This window comes from Paroedura picta, chromosome 6 (assembly GCF_049243985.1).
Source record: "Paroedura picta isolate Pp20150507F chromosome 6, Ppicta_v3.0, whole genome shotgun sequence".
NCBI lineage: Eukaryota > Metazoa > Chordata > Lepidosauria > Squamata > Gekkonidae > Paroedura > Paroedura picta.
Window position 1 is genome coordinate 75,454,719 of NC_135374.1, and position 26,886 is coordinate 75,481,604.

General features: G+C 41.0%; 2 protein-coding genes across 13 annotated transcripts in view; both read left to right on the forward strand.

Annotated features, from left to right (window-relative positions):
• The window catches only part of ADGRG2 (adhesion G protein-coupled receptor G2), a 72,468-nt gene extending 56,246 nt beyond the window's left edge, over positions 1-16,222 (forward strand). For all 7 annotated transcript variants that reach the window (XM_077343112.1, XM_077343118.1, XM_077343113.1 and 4 more), the window contains 9 exons: positions 865-910; positions 1,018-1,121; positions 2,522-2,646; positions 6,151-6,419; positions 7,354-7,453; positions 8,416-8,699; positions 12,203-12,304; positions 13,196-13,348; positions 14,028-16,222. In XM_077343112.1, coding sequence (XP_077199227.1) covers positions 865-910; positions 1,018-1,121; positions 2,522-2,646; positions 6,151-6,419; positions 7,354-7,453; positions 8,416-8,699; positions 12,203-12,304; positions 13,196-13,348; positions 14,028-14,212 — 1,368 coding nt within the window. In that variant the 3' untranslated portion in view covers positions 14,213-16,222. The remainder of the gene's footprint in view (positions 1-864; positions 911-1,017; positions 1,122-2,521; positions 2,647-6,150; positions 6,420-7,353; positions 7,454-8,415; positions 8,700-12,202; positions 12,305-13,195; positions 13,349-14,027) is intronic.
• Positions 16,223-18,437: 2,215 nt separating this feature from the next.
• Positions 18,438-26,886, forward strand: part of PHKA2 (phosphorylase kinase regulatory subunit alpha 2) — a 72,667-nt gene continuing 64,218 nt past the window's right edge. For 4 of the 6 annotated variants that reach the window (XM_077343119.1, XM_077343122.1, XM_077343120.1 and 1 more), the window contains exons 1-2: positions 18,441-18,963; positions 23,742-23,921. In XM_077343119.1, coding sequence (XP_077199234.1) covers positions 23,784-23,921 — 138 coding nt within the window. In that variant the 5' untranslated portion in view covers positions 18,441-18,963; positions 23,742-23,783. Of the gene's footprint in view, positions 18,964-23,741; positions 23,922-26,886 lie in introns of all 6 variants that reach the window. The other 2 variants (XR_013232021.1, XM_077343121.1) reach the window with 2 other exon arrangements.

The window sequence follows — 26,886 nt, forward strand, 5'->3', positions numbered from 1 at the left end:
AAAAAAGATTCAAGCTTTAAGTTTGAATAAACAAAGATCCCTTTTTCCCAGACTTGGAGAGGTGGGGAGGAATCTGTGGGATCCAGCTGGTACTCATTCTGATTAGCAGAAGGTAAAGAGGAATTCCAGGATCACTGGATGATTTAAACATTTCCCCATTATCATAAGATTTGCTCACATCTTGGAGAAATAACCTTCATTTAACTCCAAGAAGAGTGAGTTTTACTGTTTTTACTGTTTTATTTTACTGTTTAATACAGAGTTAGCACTCTAAAGCATGTAAGTGACACAGTTCTTGTGCAGAAAGTTTATAACCTACTTCAGACAAGATTAAAATCCAAAGAGAGCAGCTATTAATAAAGGACCAAGAATAAGAAAGAGACAAAGGGCAAAGTAACACTGAAGGGGCTGGCAGGGAGAGGTTACTGAAGGGGCTATTATGCACGGCCGCCGAAACAGTGGCATGGAGAACGAGGAGGAGAAAGAAGCGAAATGGGACAGGACGCAACGGTGGGAAAACCCAGAGTATCCAATTATGCACGCGGATACTCAGGAGCTGCTTCTGGTTGCGCCCTGGTCCCGGGAAGCTCCACTTTCTTCCGCATCTCGCTAACGTGGCTTTTTCAGCTGCATACATTGACTCTGCGCCCGGTTGCCGCCTGCAGCGTGCATAATCGGTGATTTTAGCCGCCACCATTCCACCCCGAAAAGGACTTTCCACTCTGTGCATAATGGGCCAAAGTGAGCAGACTCATTCAAAGGCAAATACAGTGTTTTTATTTTATTGTCCATCATGTAATACTTGATTGAATTCACAGTAACTTGGAAGATTGTTAAATCATCTTTGTTTTTCTTCACAAACAGGATAATCTGACTGTCAAGTGTGCATTCTGGGACTTTACTAAAAATGGTATGTCCATGTGGCCATGACTTGTTGGTTGCATTGTCTTTGTATAAGAGTTCAAAAGTGTACCATTTATATTCTGCTTAAGTAATGGACACTTCATTTTTTGGCAGGTGGCACAGGAGGCTGGGCCTATGAAGGCTGCATGGTTAAAGACAGAAGAACAGATGAAACAGTCTGCAGCTGCAACCATCTTACGAGCTTTGGAGTTTTACTGGTAACACTTTTGCAGCAGCTCCTTGTGGTTCCATTTTTGAAAATGGATTGGCGTGACAATTGAAGTCAAAAGCTTTCCTCCTTACAGGGCAAGACTGTGTTAATTTCAAGGTTCAGTGGATTGTAGCTAGGCTTCAAATTAATAGTCTTAGTATCCTGGACCTTTACTGCATGATGGTTGTTGTGCCAGTTGCAGCCTGATATTGCAGCCTCAGGGCAGGCTGCTCTGTCTTTTCCCGGCTCCACACATGGGAGCCTTTGGCCAGATGCACCCTGCCTCCCCTGGATTTATGCTCCCACCCGGGGGCTCCCACTGTGCTGCGGGTCGTGTGAGCCTGGTTTTTCTTAATTGTGGTCCAACGCAATACTGTGTTCTTAAGAAAAAGAAGAATGCCCCAGGCAGCAGAGCCGCCTGGGTCATTTTTTGTCCCTTCTGGATGCCGTATTTGCAGCCTTGTGTGGGGAGGATATATAGATATATAGATAGATACCTTTAATTGCATTTAAAACACACTAGAACTTACAGCAAGTAACCTTTGTGACAAGTTTTACAATCAAAGCAGGGGCAAACATATAGGTATATGTCTAAGTAATACCAAAACATTCTAAGGACAGTGTCCGTTAGACCTGAGCAACAAAGCCATAGATAAAAATTCTGCAACCTGTTCAGTAATTTCCGAGAACTTATCATCTAGCAATTGGGCAATAGCCTTCTCATCTGATACATTGATAGGAGAAAGCAGGGGAAGAATCAAATGATGGTGAAGCTGACTGTAGCTGCTATAACACGATATAATGTGGTGTAATTCATTAAGGCACTTAGGGCAAAGGGTGGGAAGGAGCTGGGCCAGGAGGGTCCAACTCTTCCCTTTCCAACAGCTCAGGCCTGACATTGCTAAATGGCCTGGAGAAAAATATTATGTCTCTTCAATCATGGCTTAATGTGTGGAAATGAAGATATTCATGGCATGGAGGTACATAAGATCATCTGGCAAATAGCATCCCATTGTGTGTATTAAAGGAACATAACAATTTTTTTCTTCAAATCTGTCAGCAACAGAAGATATCAAGAGGCATATGTATTTGCTGTACAGCTTCCAAGAGCAATTTCCTGTCTGTTGTGCTGAGGCCCCAAGGCAAAGATTTTGAGAAGACAGTTCACCTTCTACCAGTAGCAAGGCTTATCTGCCACATATTAGACTGGATGGGAAATTTCTATCTTTATGTAGATACAGAAAGTTTGATATAATCTTTAAAAGATAGCGAATATCACATTTTACCTAGCAATCAAGCATATCTATATAACTGAAGTGTTGATTATCATGGCTCTAAAAAATTACGCAGGCTATGATTTTAAAACAATGTTTTCAAGATTAAAACCCATTTTTGTTTTTTATTCAGGACTTATCAGGAAATACCTCTCTATCTCCCATCCAAGTTCTGGTTTTGACCTTTATTACCTACATAGGCTGTGGTCTTTCTGCAATTTTTCTTTCTGTTACCCTTGTTACATACATTGCATTTGAGTAAGTATCTACTAAATTCAGATTATTTTAATTTCTTTTATAACTATAATGTTATGTTTTATTAAAGAGGTCTAAGTAATTCTGAAGAAATGGCTTCATTGGAGCCTTAGTATTTTGTTTTACCTGAAGAAAGTAACATTCATTCATTCATTTGATTTTTAGCCTGCGTCTTTTGAATGACTCGAGGCGGGTTGCATCAGATATAAAAACCAGTAAAAATACCCACCCCATAAAACACAACATTCCAGCAACAAGATGTCTAAAAACTGTCTGTTTTAAAAACCCACAGCCAATCCCTGAAGGAGATCGCAAGATGGTACAGCACAGCCTAAGAAGGGGCCCCTAGATCTTAGTCTTGGCCTCAACCAAAGACCCAGGGGAAGAACTCTTTTACAGGCTCTGCAGAACTTTGAAAGCTCCATTATGGCCCTCGGCTCTCCCAGGAGCTCATTTCACTAGGGTGGAGTCTGCACGGAGCTTTTATTGCAATCCCAGGTTGATTAAGTCCCTGCTGTCTACATGGAATGTGATTTCTGTTTTCATTTTGGGCTATTTAAATTTTCCCTCTGCAACAAACATGATTGATCCGGAGTGACCCTATCTTTTCCTAGTGACATCCCGGAGTGCATTTAACCCTCGATATTTTAAAAATTGCATGACTAAAGGTCCAGCTCTCTGCTTTTATCTGAACTAACTTGCTGCCCAGCCTCCAACATTGTACAAAAGCCCTGCTTGGTTGGGCCGTCAGTTCAAATGCTTCCTGGTTGCAAAACTTTCCTCCAAATATTTATTTTTTCTTTGTTTCTCTCTGGAATCTGTGCTCCAGAACCAGCAGAGATTTGCCTCTTCTCTGAGAAGCTGCTGGCTGGCTGTGCCTGGCTCCCTTCCCCCCCTCCCCCGTTAGAGAAAGAGCCCTCGTGCTGCTTCTCCACCGGCTTTCAAAAGAGGAGAAATCCTCCTCCCTCCCCTCTCTCAGCTCCCTGAATGGTGCAGAGCACTTTCTGTTTCATGTCGGGGGAAAGTAACGAGGAAGACCCAAGCACAAATTGATCTGAATTCAATACGAATAAAGTAAGTGCAGATTCAGCCCAGGTTGGGGCCAGGATAAAAAAGGCCCTGACCTAGATTGAGTCCAGGTGTATTTTTCTGGGGTCAGGGACATCTAACAGATTAGCTTCCACAGAGCAAAATGTCCAGCGGGAGGCATAAGCCGATAAGTGGTCCCTCAGATAGGAATCAATAAAGACATAGTAAGACTACTCTGGATTATAATAATTCTGTTTAGTGGAAGGGCAAAAACAAAAATAGAAAGAGCTTATTCCAGGATCACCTGGTGTTATTTCATCAACATTTAAAATATAAACCTTAATTTGTAACATTTCCACACGGTGTTGCCAACAGGCTTAGAGACAGGATTGCCAGGATCCAGGTGGTGGCTGGAGATCTGCTATTACAGCTGATCTCCAGGGGACAGAATCAGTTTGCCTAGAGAAAATGGCCACTTTGGAAGGTGGACTGTATGGCATTATGCCCCATTGAAGTTCCTCCCCTCCCCAAACCTGGCCTTTTTAAAGCACCCCAAATCTCTGGGTATTTCCAACCTGGATCTGTCAACTCTACTTGAAGAAAAGTATTCCATCCCTTTAACAGAGGCTTACTGGATGTTATATACTACTAGTTTATATTGTTTACTTCCATGCCATGAAAAGATTCAGGAACAGGAATTTTTTTTCCCTCCAGGCTGCTGGCAACACTTTTCTCACATAACTGACAGGTCAGGAGCAGCTCAAAGATTCATGGTCTTCATGACAACAATGGGCCTCCCTGCCAGAGCAGGAAGAAGCAGGGCAACCAGCCCTGGCTCAAACTCTAGCCTGTAGCCCGGTGCGAAGCCTCTGGTTCAGAAACGGCCAATGTGGTCAGTGCTGTCGTTAGTGCTCTGGTTGATGTCTGGCATGAAGAAGAAGTTGAGGCAATTTATGTGATTTCTCCTAGGCTTAGGTCTAAGAGCCTGGGTAGTGCCTTGGTTCACTGGAGGGACTGTAGAATGACAGTGGGTTTGAAACAAATTAAATAAGGCCCATGCTGGAACTTATTTTAAAACATATTTGGTGGCAGTGATGGTGGCAAAGAAACAGCATTTCTCTGCCACTGCATCTGCACAGTGTAGACCTGTGGATCTCTTCTGGTTAGTCAGGGGCCTATTGAGTTCTGACCTACAAGAGGAGGGGGTTGCTCTGCAGCCTGCTGTGATCATTTTGCTAAACACTTTGCAGATAAAATCTCTTGCATGCATTCCATCTTCGACTCTGCATTAACTGTAACAGGATCAAAGGATGCTAACATTCAATTGTGAGGGATACCTTTTAGCTGCTCAATCTGAAGATGTGGACAGGATTCTTGGAAGTTTCAGATATACCACCTTCTTGGATGACTCTTGCCCCTCCTGGATGCTTCAGTATATTGGAGGGGGCTGGTGGCCTGTGTCTGTCAGACAGTAAATGCCTCCTTGAGAGGGGCCGGTTGCCACTGCCTTGAAGTAGGCAGTGGTGCAGGTTTCAAAGTATGGTGCTGGAGTGCTGGTGCTTGGTCCCTTGGCCTCTGATTTATGGATTTCCCCAGCATCTATGTCAAATCACAGAAGATACAATCTAGAGATTTGGGCTGAGTTGCCATCAATATCAGGATGACACTGAGCTCTGTCTCAGATAGATCGATTCCAGATAGGCTGTAGAAATTGTAAATAGGTTCCTAGAAGCAGTTTTGGAATAGATGAGAGCTAACAAGCTGAAACTTTATCCTAACAAAACTGAGGTGCTACTGGTGGGGGAAGGTTTGACCTTGGAATTGGGATGTCTCTTGTTCTATTTGGGGTTACACTCCCCCTGAAGGAGCAGGCTTATAGCCTGGGGCTGTTGCTAGAAGTAGGGCTTCAGTTGGATTAAAAGATGGTAGCAGTGACCAAGAGCACTTTTAATCCATTTTTGCTGGGGAGCCAGCTTCCACCCTTTTGGGGTAGGAAAGGTCTTCTTTCTCCCTCTAACACTGTTTTCTCCCAGCACACCCTGACTAACTCTTTTATTTGCCCTCATCCCTGTTAATGTTTTTGTGTGTGTTCATAAGTTTTATTTAACTTTATTGCTTTAGTATTTAAATGTTTTATTATTCACCAATTTGGGGTCTCTTAGTTGGGTGGAAAGGTGGGATAGAAATAGGATTTAAACAATTATCAAATTAGCATATTCATTTTATTTATGTATACCAAAAAGTTGCTATTTTAACATAATTAAACATAATATTATCTTCATACGTATTAATATAATGATCAAGCTTACAGGGAAGTCCTGCAATAGGAAATGATTGTAATCTGCAGATTATAAATTCACTGAATTTAGCAGCCCCTTGAACTGCACATGAAAAGGGCTACAATTTGTGTGCAAAATGGACAAATGGTAATGTTTAATATTCAAATATAATAACACAGTATTTTGTTGGTTTTTATAGGAAAATTCGAAGAGATTATCCTTCTAAAATTCTTATTCAGCTGTGTATTGCATTACTTCTACTGAACTTAGTTTTCCTCCTCGATTCATGGATTGCTCTGCATCATATCCGAGGACTGTGCATCTCAGTTGCTGTGTTTCTTCATTACTTCCTCTTGGTTTCTTTCACTTGGATGGGGCTTGAAGCCTTCCACATGTATCTTGCCCTCGTCAAAGTGTTCAACACCTATGTTAGGAAATACATATTGAAGTTCTGTGTTGTTGGCTGGGGTAGGTATGCATAATAAATACTGATTTGTCTCTTACGTGGATAAAGGGACCACTATACAAAAAGCAATATGGTGGATGCTGTTCTGGAACTGATACATGCTGGAGAGATTTAAGTTCAGGTCATCTTCAGTCTTAAGCAAGTCACTTCTGTCTTCACACCAATTTAGCATTAACTGAAGACAGTTAAATAAGATTATTTTGTCATTCTAAACACTTAAAGAAACAGTATAGGCAAATGTAACACGTTTATGTTTATGTACTCCCCCCCCACCTGAGCAACTCATTTAGAATAACTACCATGTCTTTGTAAAAATAATTGAGATAATGCATTTGAAGCACTTGGAACACTTTAAAAAACCTGTGGAATATATGCTGTTGTTATAGGTTATGTCTTGGTCCTTTTTTAAGTTCTTCTCCTGGTCCTTTTTTTAGTTCTTCAGTATGATATATGTTATGCATCCTAATCAGGTTGATACTTACGTGTTAGCTTATTAATTAGAAGCATTTTAAGCAGTAATCCACGTACATTATCATTACAGTATCCTACAGGTAGAAACAGGGTTGGATGAAATGTCTTCCACTAAGTGAGCAGTCATGCTGCATTGGAGGAACATTACATGGTTAGCAGAAGAAAATGTTTGGTCCACTACTTTTATTAATTTTATTAATTACATTTATTTACTTTCTTGCATTTACTTGCAAGCAAATCAATTCAGTTTATTGATTAAATTCCATAGGATGCTACTTTTGTCTTGAAATAACCACATAGGACAGAATGCCTCTCCCAAGATAATGCTTGCTGCCTTCCTTAAAAAAAAAAAACTATTTGAATTGTTTTGGGAGGAAAAAATCTGCTGAGCAGTTAATCAGGAATACCATTTTAATTTAACTAATTTACTAAGTAATCATTGCAGCCTTAGTTTTTCTCTTTCAGGTGTCCCAGCACTAGTAGTCGCTATTGTATTGGCAATAAGGCCAGATCACTATGGGCTTGAATCATATGGAAAGTTTCCCAATGGCTCATCTGATGAATTGTAAGTCAGTACTGTAGGTACACTTCATACTTTTAAAATTCATTGTTACGATGATAAAGGACAACCTTAAGCCTAGTGCAAATCTGATTCAGCAAGTGGTATGTGCACTAGATCAGTGGTTCTCAACCTGGGGTCGAACGACCCCTTCACAGGGGTTGCAGCAGGGCAAGCAGCTTGGCCGGGGGGTGCTCTCTACACAACAGCCTTGTGAGGTAGATCAAGCTAAGCATTTGTCTGTCTGGAGTAGCGGAAAAGAATGAGATCGGCACGGTGTGACAAGAAGCAGAACTGAACTGAGAAACCCCGGAAAAAGACACATTTATATACAATCATGAACAATGGATCTTCACGCCATTGGTCAGTTTCGGTTTAATTTCTGTGAAAGAACACTTGCATAATTTTATGATTAGGGTTCATCACAACATGAGGAACTGTATTAAAGGGTTGCGGCATTAGGAAGGTTGAGAACCACTGAACTAGATGAAGATATAGTGCTACTGTTCCTAGCACTGGGTTATGAAACATCGATGGCCTCCTTTTAGCCCACACGATTAGATATTGGTAAGAGGGTCGGGTTAGGCTTCGCCATCTGCAGTTTTTTGTTTATTGATGGATGTCCTGTTTTTAATGAGATTTTATTTGGGTTTTATGATGGACTGTTGTAACCTGCCATGAGCCAGTTTTGGGAGTGGTGGGGAATAAATTTAATAACAAAACAACAACAACAACAACAACAACAACAACAGATTTGTGTAATACTCATCAGAACTGTAGTCCATGGACAAAATCCAGAAAGAACCTGTAGGATGTTGCATGCAAAACTCCCCAAGGCTTGAATGTTACAGAGCTGATTATTGTGACTTTTTGACATTAAAGCTACATGTTTATTTTTTTTAAATCATTTTTGCTTTTAACTAATATTTTCGTTCTTTTTTGCTTTCTCTCTTTCTTATATTTTTTAGTTGCTGGATTAAAAATAACATTGTCTTTTACATTACTGTTGTGGGATACTTCTGCATAATATTCTTGTTGAATATCAGCATGTTCATCGTAGTGCTGATTCAACTCTGCAGAATCAAAAAGAAGAAACAACTTGGTGCCCAGCGAAAAACTAGCATTCAAGATCTCAGGAGTGTTGCTGGCCTTACCTTCTTACTGGGAATTACTTGGGGATTTGCCTTTTTTGCCTGGGGTCCTGTAAACCTTATATTTATGTACCTCTTTGCCATCTTCAACACCCTGCAAGGTATGTAGTGCTGGGTTAATAAAGAGCAATTTATACAATAAAAAGCATATTTCTAGTATTATGGACAACTATTATGGACAATACACTTAAGTACTATAAATTAAATTATTAAAATATTACCAAAAATTCATTAATGGTATCTACCATTGTGGAGGTAGGCTACAATCTATAGTACCTATCAGGTTCTGTAAGTCACAGTGTAGATTTTCTGTGTATGTAGGGTCATGCTGGTGGGCTAATAATTCTGAAAAACAATTGCTGGCTTGTGAAAACCTGGTCTGGGTGTAATGGTCCCATTAAGATCAAGGAATCTTACTGAATTATATAGCAGAGATTCATAATTAGAGTTATTTTGAATTTAAATACAACAGCAAGGTTGATTTTTTCCTAAATATTGAAAGTCTGGTATCTTTCTTTGCATGCAGGAATTTGAGAAAATATTTGTTTTATTTATTTATATTCAAATTTGTATGCCACCCTTCCCCTTGATCAGACACTGCTTTGCAAAGTAACGTAGATGATCAGGAAGTAAATTCAATATTATTTCTTTATAGGTTGTATGGAGACCAATGAAACCTAATCCCTTTTCCCATTCTACTTTTTCTGGGGTTAAGAACATTATAACAGAATATTATTAAAATTCTAAAATATTACTGTAATATAATATAGAATAGATTATTATATAGAATAATAGAATATTATTATAATTCTAATAGTTGTTTTGTTTATTTCTTTATATAGGAATTTTATGTAGTTGGCCATAAGGTAAAGGTAAAGGTATCCCCTGTGCAAGCACTGGGTCATGTCTGACCCTTAGGGTGACGCCTTCTAGCATTTTCATGGCAAACTCAATACGGGGTGGTTTGCCAGTGCCTTCCCCAGGGTTCTCATTTTACCGACCTCGGAAGGATGGAAGGCTGAGTCAACCTTGAGCCGGCTGCTGGGATTGAACTCCCAGCCTCATGGGCAGAGCTTTCAGATTGCATGTTTGTAGTTGGCCATAGGTGTGAACAAACTGTTGTGCTGAACAAAATTTGAGTCCAATGGCACCTTTAAGTTCAACAAAGTTTTATTCTAGGTGTTGTTGGTTATAAGGGTGCCAAAGGTATCAAATTTTGTTCTGCTGCTTCAGAGTAACAGACTACAAACCTGAAATTGTTTTATAATATTTTTCTGAATTGAAAAATATGAATTAAAAATTCCTGAAATTATTTCAAGAATTCATGTAATGGTCCTGATATTCAGTGTTCCTAGATTTAAGAGCCTTAAATTGCCTCATGTTTTGTCAGTTATGAAAAATCATGTGAAAGTATTGCTTTATAGTATGGTTTTGGAACCTGAACAAGAGAGATCAGATTGGCATGAGGAGGGGACAAAAGCTTAGGTGTATTGGTTAAATGTAAAGATTGACTCAGAAGTTGTCTTTAAGCATTTTTTTTAGTAACATAAAATGGCTCAGATCCAAACTTGACTTTATGCAGGAAGCGCTCTTGCTTGTCCATATCGGGGGGAAGGGATATTTCCAGCAATCCTCTCTTTGACATGCACACATCATACCATTCTCAAGGTCCCCCAACTTGCAGGAGTGCCTTCTCAGCTTCACTTGGCTATGAGGGGAAAGGACAGGCAAGAAGGTTCTACTCCATGAATGGTTCACTGGATCCAAGCTTATATTAGACAATTGTCCAAAATAATAAAGCTTAAAGATTCAGAAAGTATACGGATTCATTGATTTAAATGAACATATTTTCATTTGACAGAATTTCCTTTGAAAGAAACATAAAAACATGAGAAGCCATGCTGGCTCAGGCCAATAGCCCATTCAACCCAACACACTGTTGCTATCAGGAGGGCCACCAGATACTATCAAGAGGCCCACCAGCAGGACAAGAACTCCCAAAGCCCTCCCACTGTCACCCCCCAAGTACCAAGAATACAAAGGATAACTGCCCCAGACAGTGTTCCATCTATATGTTGTAGCTAGTAGCCACTGATGAATCTCTGCCCCATATGGTTTTCCAATCCCCTCTTGAAGTTGTCTATTCCTGTAGCTGCCAGCACTTCTTTTTGTAAGTGAATTTACATATTAATTAATGTATGGGTGAAAAAATACTTCCTTTGATCTCTTCTAAGCTTACAACTCATTAATTTAATAGACCGCCCACAAGTTCTTGTATTATGAGAGAGAAAAGTATTTCTTTCTATGCCTTCTCTATCACATGCATAATTTTGTAAAATTCTATAATGTCACCACTCAAGTTGTCATTTCTCCAATTGAAAGAGCCCTAACTGTTCATTGGGAGTAATTGAAGATCCTCACAATAGGGAAGGTGTTCTGTCCCCTTAATCATTTCAGTTGCCCTTTTTCCAATGCTATAATATCTTTTTTGAGGTGCAATGAAGGGGGCGTTAGATCTTTCTATAAACCTGGCTGTTTTTCTGCTACAAATGTATTTGAAGAAATTTTTATTGTTGGTCTTTTAAGTTTTTTGCATTAGGTTTGTGTAGTCTGATCATCAACTTGCATTTTATTTACCAAAGCCTGTGCTCTCTTTCATTTAGCACCCTCAGACTAGATTCCCAATGCTTAAAGGAATTCTTCTTTTACTGCTTCCATTACTTTGTTCATTAACCATGCAGTCCTTCTTTAATGCCTCTTTGTACCTTTCCTAAACCGAAGTATTAATTTTATCTGAGCTTTGAAGATAGTAGAAAGTAATCTTTTCTATGTGATATGGAGAATGTAACAGCAAGAAGGGACTCCGGGGAATGGTGGAGGACAGGAGGGCCTGGAGGATCATTGTCCGTGGGGTCGCGATGGGTCGGACACGACTTCGCACATAACAACAACAACAGCAAGAACTCTTCTCACCCGCTTCTGAATGTTCTGGCAGGATTAATATTAATACCTTTCTTGAACTGCAAAGTAGTCCAAAGGTAGAATTTTGTGTTCTCCAAATTTTCTTCACGTAATTTTTTGTGAAGAGCGTGAAGTCACTCAAAAACAAATGAGCTGCTAGGCCAAAATTGTGTTCACATAAAGGTAAAGGTAAAGGTATCCCCTGTGCAAGCACCGAGTCATGTCTGACCCTTGGGGTGACGCCCTCTAGCGTTTTCATGGCAGACTCAATACGGGGTGGTTTGCCAGTGCCTTCCCCAGTCATTACCGCTTACCCCCCAGCAAGCTGGGTACTCATTTTACCGACCTCGGAAGGATGGAAGGCTGAGTCGACCTTGAGCCGGCTGCTGGGATTGAACTCCCAACCTCATGGGCAGACAGCTCCAGACAGCATATCGCTGCCTTACCACTCTGCGCCACAAGAGGCTCTTTGTGTTCACATACTGGCATGCTTTATAAAGAATCATGACTGTTTTTTCCATAGGATGAAGTTTGCTTGTATGAAAGGGCCATCATGCATCACCCATCCTGATTATAACTACTTTAAAATAACAAAACAAAAATTCAGTGCCTTGCTCTAAACTTACGACATATTATTCTACAGGGTTTTTCATCTTCATCTTCTACTGTGTAGCAAAGGAAAATGTTCGCAAGCAGTGGAGACGATATCTGTGTTGTGGAAAATACAGGTTGGCTGAAAATTCTGGTAAATAAGAAAATATTGTTGTTTGATTATATTGTGTGTTCTAACAGGCAAGTAAGACAGCTCTGAGGACACTTTAATCCCATGACTGTAGCTGTGAGGAACTTGAAAAATATCTTTATACAAACCTGAAAAAGATCCCAGGTTGGCCGAAAAAATGTAAAAGCTAAAAAACAAAACAAAAACCTTTGTGGGGGTTTGCTAAATGTGATGTATATGTAAGCACTGGTGAATATAAATATTGTAAAATGTGATATATGTAAAATCCTTCCAAAAACAGCATAACATTAAAAACAGTGTATTTAGAATTCAGGTTTTTATTGCATTGAATGAAGCTTTTAACGTACTATACTATTGTCTGTTTTATGTATTCAGACCTATCCAATGGCAATACAATAAATATATTCATAAAAGAAAGAAAAGTGTCATTTTTTGTAGTTTTCCTTATTTCTTTATTCTGTAGGATTTCTGTCAAAACGGAATCCAGGTAATATCTGTTTTCAGTGAGATTCTTTCATCAGTGACAAGTCCTTATATATATTAATAGTATAATACTGGCCACAGGCTCACATAGGTATGGGGATACTGGTCTGTATTGACATGACCGGTATCCCCATACCTATGTGAGCCTGTGGCCAGTATTATACTATTAACATATATAAGGACTTGTCACAGATGAAAGAATCTCACTGAAAATGGATATTACCTGGATTCCGTTTTGACAGAAGTCCTACAAAATAAAGAAATAAGGAAAACTACAAGAAAAGGACATTTTTCTTTCTTTTATGAATATATTTATTGTATTGCCATTGGATAGGTCTGTTTCTCTCTGTTTGGTTTAATTATTAGACCATCCTTCTTATACTCTTGTATGGTGTTTTATGTATTCTACAGATTGGAGTAGAACTGCTACTAATGGTTTAAAGAAACAGAATGTTAACCAAGGAGTTTCTAGTTCTTCTAATTCTTTACAATCAAACAGTAACTCTACTAATTCTACCACAATGCTAATGAATAATGATTATTCAGTGCTCACAAATGGGAATGGTATGTATACTTAAATTACTATTTTCTCAAATTATATTCTTTTGATATTGAAAATGGCTTGGCATCTTGACAAGTTAAAGTGGACAGTAGATCAATTGTACTATGATGAAGTTGGATGAAATTTAGAAGACAAATTACCGTATTTGCCGGCGTATAAGACGACCCCCCAACATTTCCACTCAAAATATAGAGTTTGTTACATGACATTACAGTACTATGGGCCACTATGGGCAACTATGTCTATCCCAACTGAAATGCACCCGGCGTATAGGACGACCCCCCCACTTGGAAGCATGTTTTTCGGGGGGGGGGGAAGTAGTCTTATACGCCAGCAAATACTGTATTTGTTTGGATAAATATTTAGTATAACATCATGTTTTTGAATGTTTTAATTAATAAAATGCATTTTTGTATGTAACTTCTTGTTTACTATTATGGCTAAAATAAGTTATGCAATATTCAAATATATCAAAAGAAGTTGGTTTGATGAAAATACTGTTCTCTCTTTCTCTCTGGATAGAAACAAACAGCATAATTATAAAATGTTTGATAATAAAAATCAGCTCAATTTCTTAGGGTCCATTTATTCATTACATAAATGGGAGCAATTTCATGGGTGAACTGATGCTGAGGAACCTTGCCATAGGTAAATTTTAAGGTTTTTTTTTTTTAATTTCAGGTCACATCCCAAGTGAGAAGAATGGTGTTTCTTTTAATGTGCAGAATGGTGATGTGCGACTTCATGACTTTTCAGGGAAACAATTTGGATTTCAAGAAACTGATGATTCAGACCCCAAAAAATCTCGCATTTCAGTAAGAAGGACTTCAAAGAGAGGAAACCTGCACTTTATTGAACCAATGTGATTTTTTAAAGTCCCTTGTTTCATAGTGTGAATATAGATATATTTTAACTGTTTTATATAATGTGAGGGAAAAAAGACATTATTTAATATACAATAGTAAAATTGAAGGCAGCCTGGGATTTTGAAACAGCATTAAATTCTTATTGACAAGGTACTTTAGGTGCAGCATCATAGCTGTAAACCAACTGTTTTTTTAAAGATCCTTTAAATTCAACTTGCTGTTAGGATTAAGCCTAAACAGTGCAATAATGTTGTACAAAAATAATAATTGTAAGCTAAACTTTAAAGCAGGTGCTCAGACTGAGTCCCACAGTAATCTGTGATGCCTGCATCTTCCTTTTAAGAAGTCGTAGCCATAGACACATAACACTGTATATAAGCATCTACCTTTGGTTATAATATAATTATACTATAATTTTATATTTATTTCTTGTAAATTAAATTTAATATTCCTTTGTATATAAAAAGCTGTGTTGGGTTTTAAAACATTGTTGTAATTATCAATCTGTATAGTGCTAATTACTTCTGTTAACTGGGAATCTTTTATAAGTCTTTACACTCAAAATTTGTTCAGTAAGTAAAATAACTCAAAATATCCAAGTACAAAAGCTACCGGAAGACATCAGATTGTAAATAAGAATTTTGCTGCCGCAAAAGTTCTGATTGCCTGTTTCTTGGGTGCTGGATCTGAAACCAGTTCTGCCTTCTCCAAGGTAGCTGTTTCAAAGTGAGGAGTTGGTCTCCCTTCACTCAAGGGAGCTAAAAGGTGAACTCCCACCCATGGTAACTTAAGCAAGAAAGTGAAGGTTGGCTCTTTAGAGAATGGATGAAAGATTTTTTGATTCTTCGGTGGGCTGAAGATCTCTTGGGCTAGCCTGGTGGCAGCAGAGTACATGAGCCACCATAATTAGATCCATTTTTTTGTGATGGAGACGACTGCATATCCCTTTGACTATGGATATTTTTCTGTGGGAGTTCTGTTTTTCTCTTTTTGCTACCAGAATGTTTATATGTAGTGAACTCATTTGTTTTATATATATGTTTAGTAAATATGATTGGCGAACAACTAAGTTCATTCATATTTATTAATGCTTTCTCAGTAAACCTGCAGAGGTTATTTCTTAAGCTTCTCTTTTTAACCTAATTCAGAGAGTTAACTTTTGTACAATACTGTCAACAGATGGACACAAGGAATATTTTTGAATGGTACACAGATCAGGTCCACCATGCATTCTCTTAATACAGATACATGAAATTATACAATGGGAAAACCATAAAATGAAAAAATAAAATGGGAAGACCATTTTCCATTCTCACAGTAAAGTGAGGATATTGCTTGGTCCCTGAATTTGTAATCATCCCAAGATTATGGATTTTTACAGTCTAATGGGCCAAAAGAACAAAAGTGGTTAGGGATTCTATTAATACTAGTTTAGGAACACATATCTATACTGGAGTTTGGGGGCACCTTAAAAACTGCCAAAATTTTATTTTAGCATTAACACAGGAATTGTCATCTGTATGGAAATTGACATTTATACTGTTTTACTATTATAAATTCTATAAATAAATGAATAGCCAACAGTGTCCTGTTTTATACCAATACTATAAAAATTCAAATAGCCCTAGCCAGAATAAGGACACACCTTAGCTGTAGAGCTTGGGAAGCTGAAAGAATAAACTTTGCTTTTTAGGACAGAAGAGACAGAGGGCCAAATAATGAAATCCTTGGACATGAAGAAAAATCTGTCTTGCTGTTAGTTGTTTTATTGGAAGCCACTTGCAACACCTGGATTCTATCTGGAGCATGCGTTGCTAGGCCATACGGGGAGAGCCTCAACTACAGTAATGCTCAGAATTAAAGAGCTGTTCCATTTGAATCAGTTTAGGGATATGAGAAGAGACTAGAATCCTGCATGTGCTTTGTCTTTTGTCCTTGCTCAGTCGGTTGTGTTTTCATATGCTATGTGTCCTTTATATTTTCTTAATAATAAAGTTCTTAATTAATTTCCTTTCATTTTCAGTGTGGTCAGTCTCAACTCCGACCCACATTAAAATCGTGTGGACAGGGAGGGGGTAGTTATTGGTTGCTACTGCCCTTGAGTGTACAAGTAAGAGCACTTAGTTCTGGGAAAATGGGTGCGGGCAACAAGGGAAACTTAAGAACAAAGTGAAATCTTTAAGTGGCAATATACCAGAATGTGTCTGGGTGCCAGTCCTCAGGAGGAAATGAGCCCTGTAATTGAGTGGTCCCCAATCCCCGGTCCGTGGACCGGTCCCGGTCCGTGGATCAGTCAGTACCGGGCTGCGGCTCCTCCTCGTCCTTCTCCCCAGCTGCTACCTGGGGAGCTGCCCTGCCACTCTGCCGCCGGCTCACCTTTGGTGCTCTCCGGCGGCTGCCGTGGCTGGGACTCCCCCTCGGCGTGGCACTGCGCAGCTGCTGTTGGCAATGCCCCCCAGCGGGTGGCGGAAAGTCAGGGCGCTGGTGGGAAAGCAAGCGGAGCAGGGGCTCAGGCAGCGGCGACGTCCCTTGGCACAGTGGTCCCCAACCTTTTTATCACCAGGGACCGGTCAATGCTTGACAATTTTACTGAGGCCCGGGAGGGTAGTCTTTTGCCAAGGGACGTCGCTGCCACCGCCTGAGCCGCTGCTCCACTTGCTTTCCCGCTGGCGTCCCTGACTGCCCACTTGGGGGGGGGGTGCTGCCAGCAGCAGCTGCACACTGCCACACCGAGGGGGAGCTTCAGCCATGGCGGCCGCTGGAGAGCATCAAAGGTGAGCAGCAGCCGGGGAGGAGGATGAGGAGGAGCCACAGCTCGGCACTGACTGATTCACGGATCGGCACCACTGCCTTGGCAAAAGACTATTCCCCCCTGGACCTCAGTAAAATTGTCAAGTGTTGACCGGTCCCTGGTGATAAAAAAGTTGGGGACCTCTGCTGTAATTGATTCACTGGTGATGGTGATCTTCAGGAGGGAGAGAGATAGAAGCCTCACTGAGCATGAGACTCAGAATGGCAATATAGCCCTTTCACTCCCACGGGGACACAAAAAAAGCTCTGTCCCTACATAGTAGTGGAAATGTAAATTATCCAAGAAGAAGAGGGGTTTATTCAACCCTACTTGTGAATATAACTGACATTGGTCAATGTTGCTAAGACCCTTTCTGAATCCAGCTTGATGTGGGTGTAAAATATGATTTTCATCTACCCATTCCTCCAGCTTAATCAGTAAGTACTTGCTGTAAAGTTTTGCTGCTATATCCAACAAACTAATAGGTCTGTAGTTATTTGGATCTGATTTGTCCCCTTTTTTGTAAATCGGCACGACAATGCTAAGTTTCCATCCAGGGGGAATTTGACCTGTATTGTTAATTTGTGAAAAGGTTTTTGCTAGTATAGGAGACTACCATGATGGAAAGGCTTTATAAAGATCAGCAGGGATCAGGTCTTCCCCTGGTGTCAATGAGGAGATCAGGCCTTTGATTTCAGCCTCTGAAACTGTGGGCCAAACTGGAAGATCTGTTAAATCAGAAGGGATATGTTGTAAATGTGACATGTCTGTTGGGGTGAGGCCAAATGGGCTCCAAAGACCTTCCTAAAATGCAAAGCTTAATCTTTAGCTGGTATTTGACCCTCCAGGTGAAGGGACCAGGTGTTTAAACTATTTGAAACCAGTGCCCAAAAGCGTGTGTCATTTTCCTCAGAAACTGCCAGATCTAATTCTTTCCATAAGGATTTGGCATGTTCAAGGTTTTTTTGTTTATTTTTTGTATTGTGATCTTAAATACAAAAGTTGGGGCATCCAGAACTCATTAGTATTCCCTATGGGCAGGCATGCTTTCCCTTGTTTCCTATGGGCAGGCGTGCTTTCCATTATTCCCTATGGGCAGATTCAAGTGGGTAGCTGTGTTGGTCTGAAGAGCACAACAAAACAAAATCAGAGTCCAGTGGCAACTTTAAGACCAACAAGGATTTATTCAAGGCATGAGGTTTTGAGTGCAAGCACTCTTCCTCAGATTTCCTCAGGGAAGCTTTCCAATATTCCCCATGAGCAGGCGTCCTTTGCCTGCTTTCCATTATTCCCTATGGGCAGGTTCGTATTCTCTATGAGCAATCATGTATTGTCTATGGGCAGTCGCTGTCCCTAGTTTTAGTACGTCCCCTCAATGCAAAAGAGGCAGCCAGCGACCAGGTCCTGACAGCCCCATAAAGAAACGGCGGTTAAAAAATTCTGTCCACCGCTCCAAGGGTGCTCGTGAGGGCAGTCTTCCACAGGCAGGGCACTCGGCACCTCGCTGCCTTTCTCCCCGCTTTGTCCTTTTCCAGTATTGGGGGTTTCGGTGTGTTCTTCCCCGGGCCCAGCGTGACCCGCCTGCAGAGCGAGCTGGTAGCAAAAGCCCGCTGGCTTCAGGCTGCTCCGCGCCCGTCGGCCCGGGAAGCGGTCTAGGCAAGAGCAAGGCCAGTTCCTGCTGTAGCCCCACCTCGGAAGCGACCTGCCGCGGGAATCGGCGTCCCCAGCGGGCCAGTCCCGCGCAGCGCTGTCAGGACTGGCGCCTCGGCCTTGCACGGCGTCCCGCACCCAAGGCTCCGGAGCCCGAGGGCGGATCGGCGCCACCGCTGCTGCCCGTAGCGGAAAGCGTCCTCGAGCCGGGAGCGCTGCGTTCGCCGCCCTTTGCAGCTGCCCGGAGCGGAGGAATAGCTCGCCGCCGCCGCCGCCCTGGGGAATGGAAGCGGACAGCAGTCCATGGCAGGTAAGGGGATTTCTTCTGTCCCTCCTTCTGTTTGCGACACTTACATGTGACCGTGCCCTGCCTGGGAAACGCAATGCGGCGAAGGTTGGGCTTCATGACCTTCCAGACCCGCCCGGCAAGGTGGCTTTTCGGATATGATGCTCAGCAGTTCTAAAATGCGGCTTCTGTTTATGGCAGGGGAGGAAGAGGAGGAGACTTACAGCATAATATAGGACCCTCGGGTCTGGAATAATGGACTAAACTAGATCAAATAAAACGGACCTTCATATGTAAACAGTAGGGCGCTGAAGTAACGCTATGAGGATCAAGTCCCTGTTCTGCCTTTTTAATAACCCAGAAAATGTCTGTCTTGTCAGGATTCAGCTTGTTCATCCTCATCCAGCCCATTACTGACTCCAAGCACTAGCTCATAACATTAACAGCATCCTTGGAATGAGGTGTTTATAAGTCCAAGTTCCTACTGATTTTCATTTTTAATATCAGTAATACGAGTCTAGTGACATTCTGGCTATAAGCTTTCAGGTGTACATACACTTCTTCAAATACATTGAAACAGAAAATTAACATAAAGCATAATAGAGGAATTTAGAGTTGCAGTGACATTGATATGTGTTGTGAGATAAGAAACCATTGTCTCTGTTGAGCTCTAGGAGAGTCCCATTGTGTTGAGTGTTGTAATAACTTGTAACCCAGCAGTCTCCCATACTGTTTCTGCAGTCACTAAAAACTTTGTGGCAGCACTCATAAAGCTCTGCAGAATTTCTTTACTTTCACATTAAAATATCATGATTCAGGCGCGGAGTCAAATGCATTCCTTATTTGCCATGCATTTTGTGAATCCCAAGAAAATGTGATTTCCCCCGTCTCCCCTGGGAGGGAATTCACAGTAACCTAAAGTGGAAGCTCAAAGTCACATTGGCTTCCTCCACTGTTTCCTACCTTAAAATGATGATTTTTAAGATCTGACCAGTGCTGGCTCTCTGCCCACCCTTCTTCCCTCCCTTCTGTATTTTTTTAAATATGAGCATGATTGCATTACAACACAGTTCCAAAATAGCACAAGTACAACACACACACTGCCTCCCCATCTCCCTCTTCAGCAAGACTGAAAGTTCAACAAAACAATTTCATGCAGGGAATTGGAGTCTTAGTCAATTTCATGAAGGGAAACTAGGAAACATGTTAATTTAATCCAGCAGTCTCCCAGAGCTTTCTCCAAGTGCAAAAACAAGAAGCTGTCTTTCTGTTATAATGTAGGTGCATCCTAGTGTAATAACTGAGGATTTAAAAAAATAACATGCACTATATCGGGGTGTGTGTGTGTGTGTATGAATGCAATTGATGGCACAGAATTCTTGACTGAAGTGGCACACTTGAAACAAAGGTGCAAGCAGACATCACTTCCCCCAAGCTGTCTGAATTTGCATTGCTCCTGAGAAGGTGGCGTTTGTGTGTGTGTGTGTGTGTGTGTGTGTGAAAAAGGGGAGCACTTGGGCACCTTTCTCATGGAAGGGGGAGGAAGGATAGGGTGAGAGAGGATGGTGTTATTTTGCATGCTCAGATTTTTTTTTTAAGGGGAGGCGAGACGGGAGACAGGAATGTTGACTGTCCCTACGGAAGTGTAAAATGCAAGCTGTGAATGGATCCCTAGATGGCACCGGAGAAAACCACAAATGTAGAATTCCAGGCGCAAAATGGGAGTCAGCAACCAGGAGTCAATGGGGCAAGAACGCTCTGGCAAATGACTGCAGAAATGGTTCCATTCTAGTCTGTTTCTGAAGTTTCTCTGCAATAAAACATCTACTTTTAGATTCACCATTGGAGTCTGAAAGATTGAAGTGTTTTCCTACAGGTTGCACAGTTTTGAGATTTGTGATGTCAGATTTGTTCCCATTTACCCTTTGTCATAGGGATGGATCTGTTTGACCTATGTAGGGAATGGCATTTAATGGTATATGCAGTGTTCGAAGATGAACAAGTGAATGACCCTGAATGATCTTTTAGTTTATATTGTTAGTTTGCTGGTATTCACAGGTCTTGTCAAATACAGCTAGCCTTAGCTATGTTTACTGTTCAATTATTTATGCATCTTGACTCTAATAGACCCTTCCTGACAACACTCTCCTTACCTTCTAGCTAGTTGTAATGGTTGATGACTTCTGTTTCAATGTATTCAAAGAAGTGTTCTTGCACACAGACACTTATACTCCAAATAAAACTTTGTTGGTCTTAAAGGTGCCACTGGACTCAAATTTTGTTCTTCTGATTCTGACCAACATGTCTACCGACCTGAATAATATGTTATACTAGGGGTAAAGCCCATTGTATCCAGGAATACAATGGGCGCTAGAGCTTGGGGGTGGGAAGAGGAAGAGGAGCGTTGTCCTGCATGCAAGGGCATGGGGATGAAGCGGTGTTTTTGTGGAGGGGGGGTTGTGGTGGCATGGTGGCAAATGGGGGTGTGGTAGTGGTGACATGTGTGCAAAGAAAGCGGGGAAGGTTGGATGGGAATGGTTGCTGTCCTTGAGGGGGCTGAGTGGCAGATTGTGGTGGTGGGGCTTTTTCAGACAGCAGGGAAGGGCATCTTGGAGTTGCCCATCTTGGAGGCCATGGCAGCATTTTGTAGGAGAAAGAGGTCCGGGGCCTGGCCACATTAGCTGCATGGCAGGTGAGGTTGGTTAGGGAAAGTTTGGGAGGGGGATGCAAGTGGGTTTCTGGGGGGGTGGAGATGGGGGGAAGGCCTTCCTCTTCCCATAACAGATGCCCTGTGAGGGAGGTGGGGCTTAGAGAACTCTCCAGTTTAGAGGCTGCCATTCTTTAACCATTCGCAGGAGCTGGCAGGGGCTCATGGGAATTGTAGTCTATGGACATCTGTAGAGCCACAGTTTGGCCACCCCTGCCCTAGAACAACCAGGAGGACACTGGGGCAAGGATGCACTCCAAAATAATCTTGGGACAGACTTCATCCGCATTTACCACTAAGCCATGAGACATCCCCCACATGATGCCAGCAAGTTCCCATGGCAAGTATAGGAAGCACTCTTCTATTTCCTCTGTAATGGAAGGAAATTTGGCAGAACGGCCTGCAGGAAAGGCTGGGTCTCCAGGGGTGTTCCGGGCAGCATAGAGTGGAAATCCTAGTCTCCCTAGTCTGTGAGCCCCATCAGTCATGAGTAAGGTGACCAGATTTTAACATTGGTAAAGTGGGACACCATTGACTGGGGGGAGGGGGGTTCTTGATTAAAAATTTGGTCTATACGGGCAACAAAAAGTTTCATAGAATGCATAAAAGTATTGTAATATATATTTTTTAATTTCAACATAAGTACAATTTCCCAGGTACCCCCAGATGTCCCTCCAAAAGTGGGACAATCTGGTCATCTTAGTCATGAGCAAAGAAACAAACATCAAGAGCAACCCAGCCCACAGGTGGAAAATGTGGGAAGCTGCCTACCACTCACCTAGAACTGTACCATTTATTCCAGGTGAACTGATCTCTGTTGCCTGGAGATATTAATAGCAGGAATCTCCAGACAACACCTGGAGGTTGTATAATAGTGGCTTTGAAACTACAATAAATAATGCTTCCAATAGTGGAAAAGGGCATTTATAAATAGTGGAAAAAGGCATTTATAAAGCATCATAAATACAACAATCAATGATAACCATACAATAATCAATGATAACCAGGCATTTGGTTGAGGTTGACCTGGACCATCGCTTCCAATTGGCCCTCAGGCCCCCCCGCCTCCTATTATGACCGCCACTAATCTGCCTAACGCACTGGGTCCCAGTAAGAATTGAGCTGAGGCTCCTTTGCAGTTCTATCTTATTATTGCTGCTGTTATCTTGTTGGAGTTATTATTGCTGTATTGTTATTGCTGTTGTCACTATGTTATCTGTACCTGTTTCCTGTTCCCTGTAAACCGCCCTGAGCCTTCGGGGGAGGGTGGTATATAAATATAAATAAGTAAATATAAATAAAATATAAATAAATAAATATTGCAGATTTGTGTACAATAAAACAACAAATGAAATACCAAAAATAATGAAGGCAAAAGTCCAATAGGTTAGTTCCAGCTGAAGTCCAAACGACTTCATGGTTATCCCTGGTTTTGCAGGGTGGCTTCTACAGTGGACCCAACAGGAGTAATATAATATTGTCAAGTTACTCGAATAAATAATAAATTGACTCATAAGAATTCTCCAAAGAGTGAACTCATTTATTACATCAAATGGCACTTTTTCAATATGCGCAGCCAGCTCAGTGATCCATGGAAGGAAGAAATTACAATCCCATAGGAGAATTCTTCTGTTTGTTATTTCTTTCTTTGAGGAACTTGACAATTTATAATAATATAATATAATATAATATAATATAATATAATATAATATAATATAATATAATATAATATAATATAATATAATATAATATAATATCACAAATTTACAGTATTGTATGTTTATTAATGATTATTGTCTTTATGATATTAAATGACTGGCACTTTTGGAGGCATTATTTACTATAGCTTTAGAGCTGCTTTTACACAGCCCCCTTTTTCCCTGGCCGTTAACCTCAGTTTTTGTTTGTTTGTTGTTAACACCTAAAGGTTGGGAAATTTAAGTTCTGGTCCCAAGTGTGTTTATTCAGAAGTAAGTCACACTCAAAGTTCTAACAATTTAATCCATAGTGCTATTTTGACTGTGAGTTGTATCTGGGTAAAAGGGAAGTATCCTCTATAATTCCTGTTTTGTTGACTGTTTATTTTGGAACAAAGATCCTGGTTGCCAACAGGAGTCAAGGTTCAGCCTTCTGATGAATGCACATGCTGAAAGTGCTTCCTCCAGCCAGACACACTTTCCCTCTTGAAAAACTGGAGATGAGGAGCAGGAGCAATTCAGGAGTCCGTTTAGATGGCTATGCTCGGCTGGTTCAGAAGACCATTTTGAGTCACCAGGTCAGTGAAGCTCCAGCAAGCAATGCTTGATCTTAGTTTTGTCACTTTTTATACTCTTTTAAATAAAATATCAATCAGTTTGGTTGTGTATAGTATGCAGCCTTCTGCTCTCCTCCCCAGGATGTTTACATTTTACTTCAGGTAGAATATGGAAGGGGGGGGGGGCAAAAACTTTTACAGAAGAATGACTTCTGGAAAAAAATTGTGAGCATTTGTGGGTGAATGCCAGCATATAGTAAGGAATATGCAGTTCGTTTTACAGTATATCTTGGTAGACTACAAAAAAATCACGGAATATACCAGATGAATGTAGAGTCAGCCAGGAGCCTAGGTTTCCAAATATTTCTGTAGGTCTCTTCTGAGATTCTTTGAAAGGTGTGAGGGGGTTTTAAAGATGAGGCAAGCAGCAGGGGAGATTGCCCCTCGTTTAGAGTGATGGTATGCATGTATTGGGCAGAGGGGTCTCATCTTCAGGCCTCCATGGTCTTCCAGTTGAATGAGTGCTGGCAGCAGCTGCTCCTGTTTTTGAATAACCAGGCAGAAAGGCTGCTTTGAGTGTTATTCTGTCCCCTGCCCAAAGCTTTCTACTGGCTTTTCTGAGTATCAGAGGCCCTATATTGACTTTGGTGGGGAATGTTTGGCCTTCTGCAATCTGTGGATGCACATTTTTCTCCAGTATTTTTATTTGAGCACAACTAAGCAATGTAAAAATACAGATAAGCTGTTATCTTTAATTCTTTAATACTGTATGCATAGGAGGGATAATTTGGGGTGGTACTCGCACGGCAGTGGGGCAAATTCATGCTTATGCATGATGCTTGATGCTTGGCCCCCACCTGGCCCTGGCCCTGGCCCTGGCCCTCTTTAGGGCTTCCGATGCCCTGCAGTAAGGGAATGTTGATTTTCTAATGCAGTCCCTAGGCCCGTGAATACAGGGAAGAGCTGGGCTTTGAAGGCCTGGCTCCTCCCCCGCACCAACAGTGTCCCACGGGCGACAGGATATGCTCCGTTTGACACCATGGCGCATCATGGTGCTCCAAAGCCGAATGGGGCATCGTTTCACCTCCACAATGGTGGGATAGCAGCATGCCGCTATCCTACCATCGTGCATGCCGCTATCCTCCCCCCGTCCTCCGCAGCCACCGTCACAGTGAAGTGCGATGGAATCTTTCTGACCATGTGCACCAAGGCAATTCTTTCCCCATTAGTACACGGGAATGCCGCTAGAAATCAGCAGTGGCCACCATGCATAATCGGTCATAGTGTAACAATACATACCAGTTTAAATGGCAGAGCATTTCTCCTGTTATACTACCTTGTTAGTATATTTATAGTAGTCGTTAACAGTAGTAGTGTTAATATTAGTAATAATTAATAATATGCATGCATAATAAGATTTTTATTCATCCCCAAGTGCTAAATATACTACCTCAGTGGCAAATGCATGTTTTCCAGATAATTGTGAATACACGTTTGTGCATTTGTACATTATAGACCTGTTCTTCCACCCTTGAATTTAACTGTTTGAAAATCGCCCTTGTTGATGTGGCCTTTAAACTTGATGCAACTCTTAATAAAACCAATATAATCATATTATCTCTTCATTCATTTTAATTATTTCTGGTATTCATGGCCATGTATCTAAAAAAGGAACAAATTTGATCTTTGTGAAAGCTGGAATGTAAAAAGAACTAAATCCAATTTTTGAATAGACACAAGCATTACACTTTGGTTCTGTCAACATATTGAGCTATTCAACCTAATCTGAAGATTTCTTAGTCTAGAAAGTCACAGTGTCTTGAGATAACCTCCAATTAAATAGTCTAATCTGAAGGCGAGAGCAGGGAATACTTTCCCTATGAGTTGCCTTCCAAATATACTTCTTACCAAACACTGTAAGCTGGGATAGAACGATATAAGCAGCATCATATATTGTAGACTTATTTAAAGACCTTACTGTCAATGGCAGCTGTGCCACAACTGTGAGTAGACTTTACATAAGATATACAACCTGGAATTTAATCCCCTTGGAAACTTAACCTGCATGCCACACTACAGTCTTTTGAATATGCATATGCATTGTGAATTGCATGTTCCAAAGAGGGTAAGTCATGTAAGTATATGGAACAGGCATATTTAGCTGTTGCGGTGTAATTTCCAAAATAGCTATTTTTTAACTTAATTTAAACAGAAGTTTTGAAAAATAGGTTTAGAGGCAGAACCTGTGCCAGACTACATCCCAGAGGTCAATGTGAAATATATACATTTACTGAACCCTGTTGAAGGCAATGGAACCAGGTCCTTGCATAAATCCATAACAAGCAGAAAAAGAAGGAAGCACTAATGAAAGACGTACCTCACATGGCATGACCCCTCATGCCTCTTTGTACCCCAGGCAAAGTGACAAGCTTAGCATCTATACTAAGCCCATGCCAAAGTGATGTTGGAACAGAACCAGTAACTGGCATTCAGTATGCCATTAGAATGCTGAAATCCAAAATATTGAATGAGCGTCATATAGCCTGCCTGTGTGCAGGACTGCAACCCAAATCAGTTCTGGGATTTGCCATTTCATTGCATCAACACATCTTGAATTTTTCTTGAATACTGTTTCATTTACTTCATTTATACTCTGCCTTTTTAAGTATAAACTCATGCTGTTAAAAAATTTATATATAATATAATTAAAAGTAAAATAGCACAATTCACTCGCAGTATGGGTGTTGCTCTCTCTTGTCAAGGATCCTGACAGGGCTCAGTAAAGCCCTGTTCTCCCCACCCACGTTACATCCAGGGTTGTAAGGGTAATAGGAGATCTCTGAATACCTTTCATGAGCCCTTCATATCTGTGCCTTGCAAACATCTCATGCTGCAAATGAAAATAACTTGCATAGATATCCTGTTCTGATTGCACGTTGCACACATGATGGGGAAGAGAAAAAGAGGATCTATCTATCTATCTATC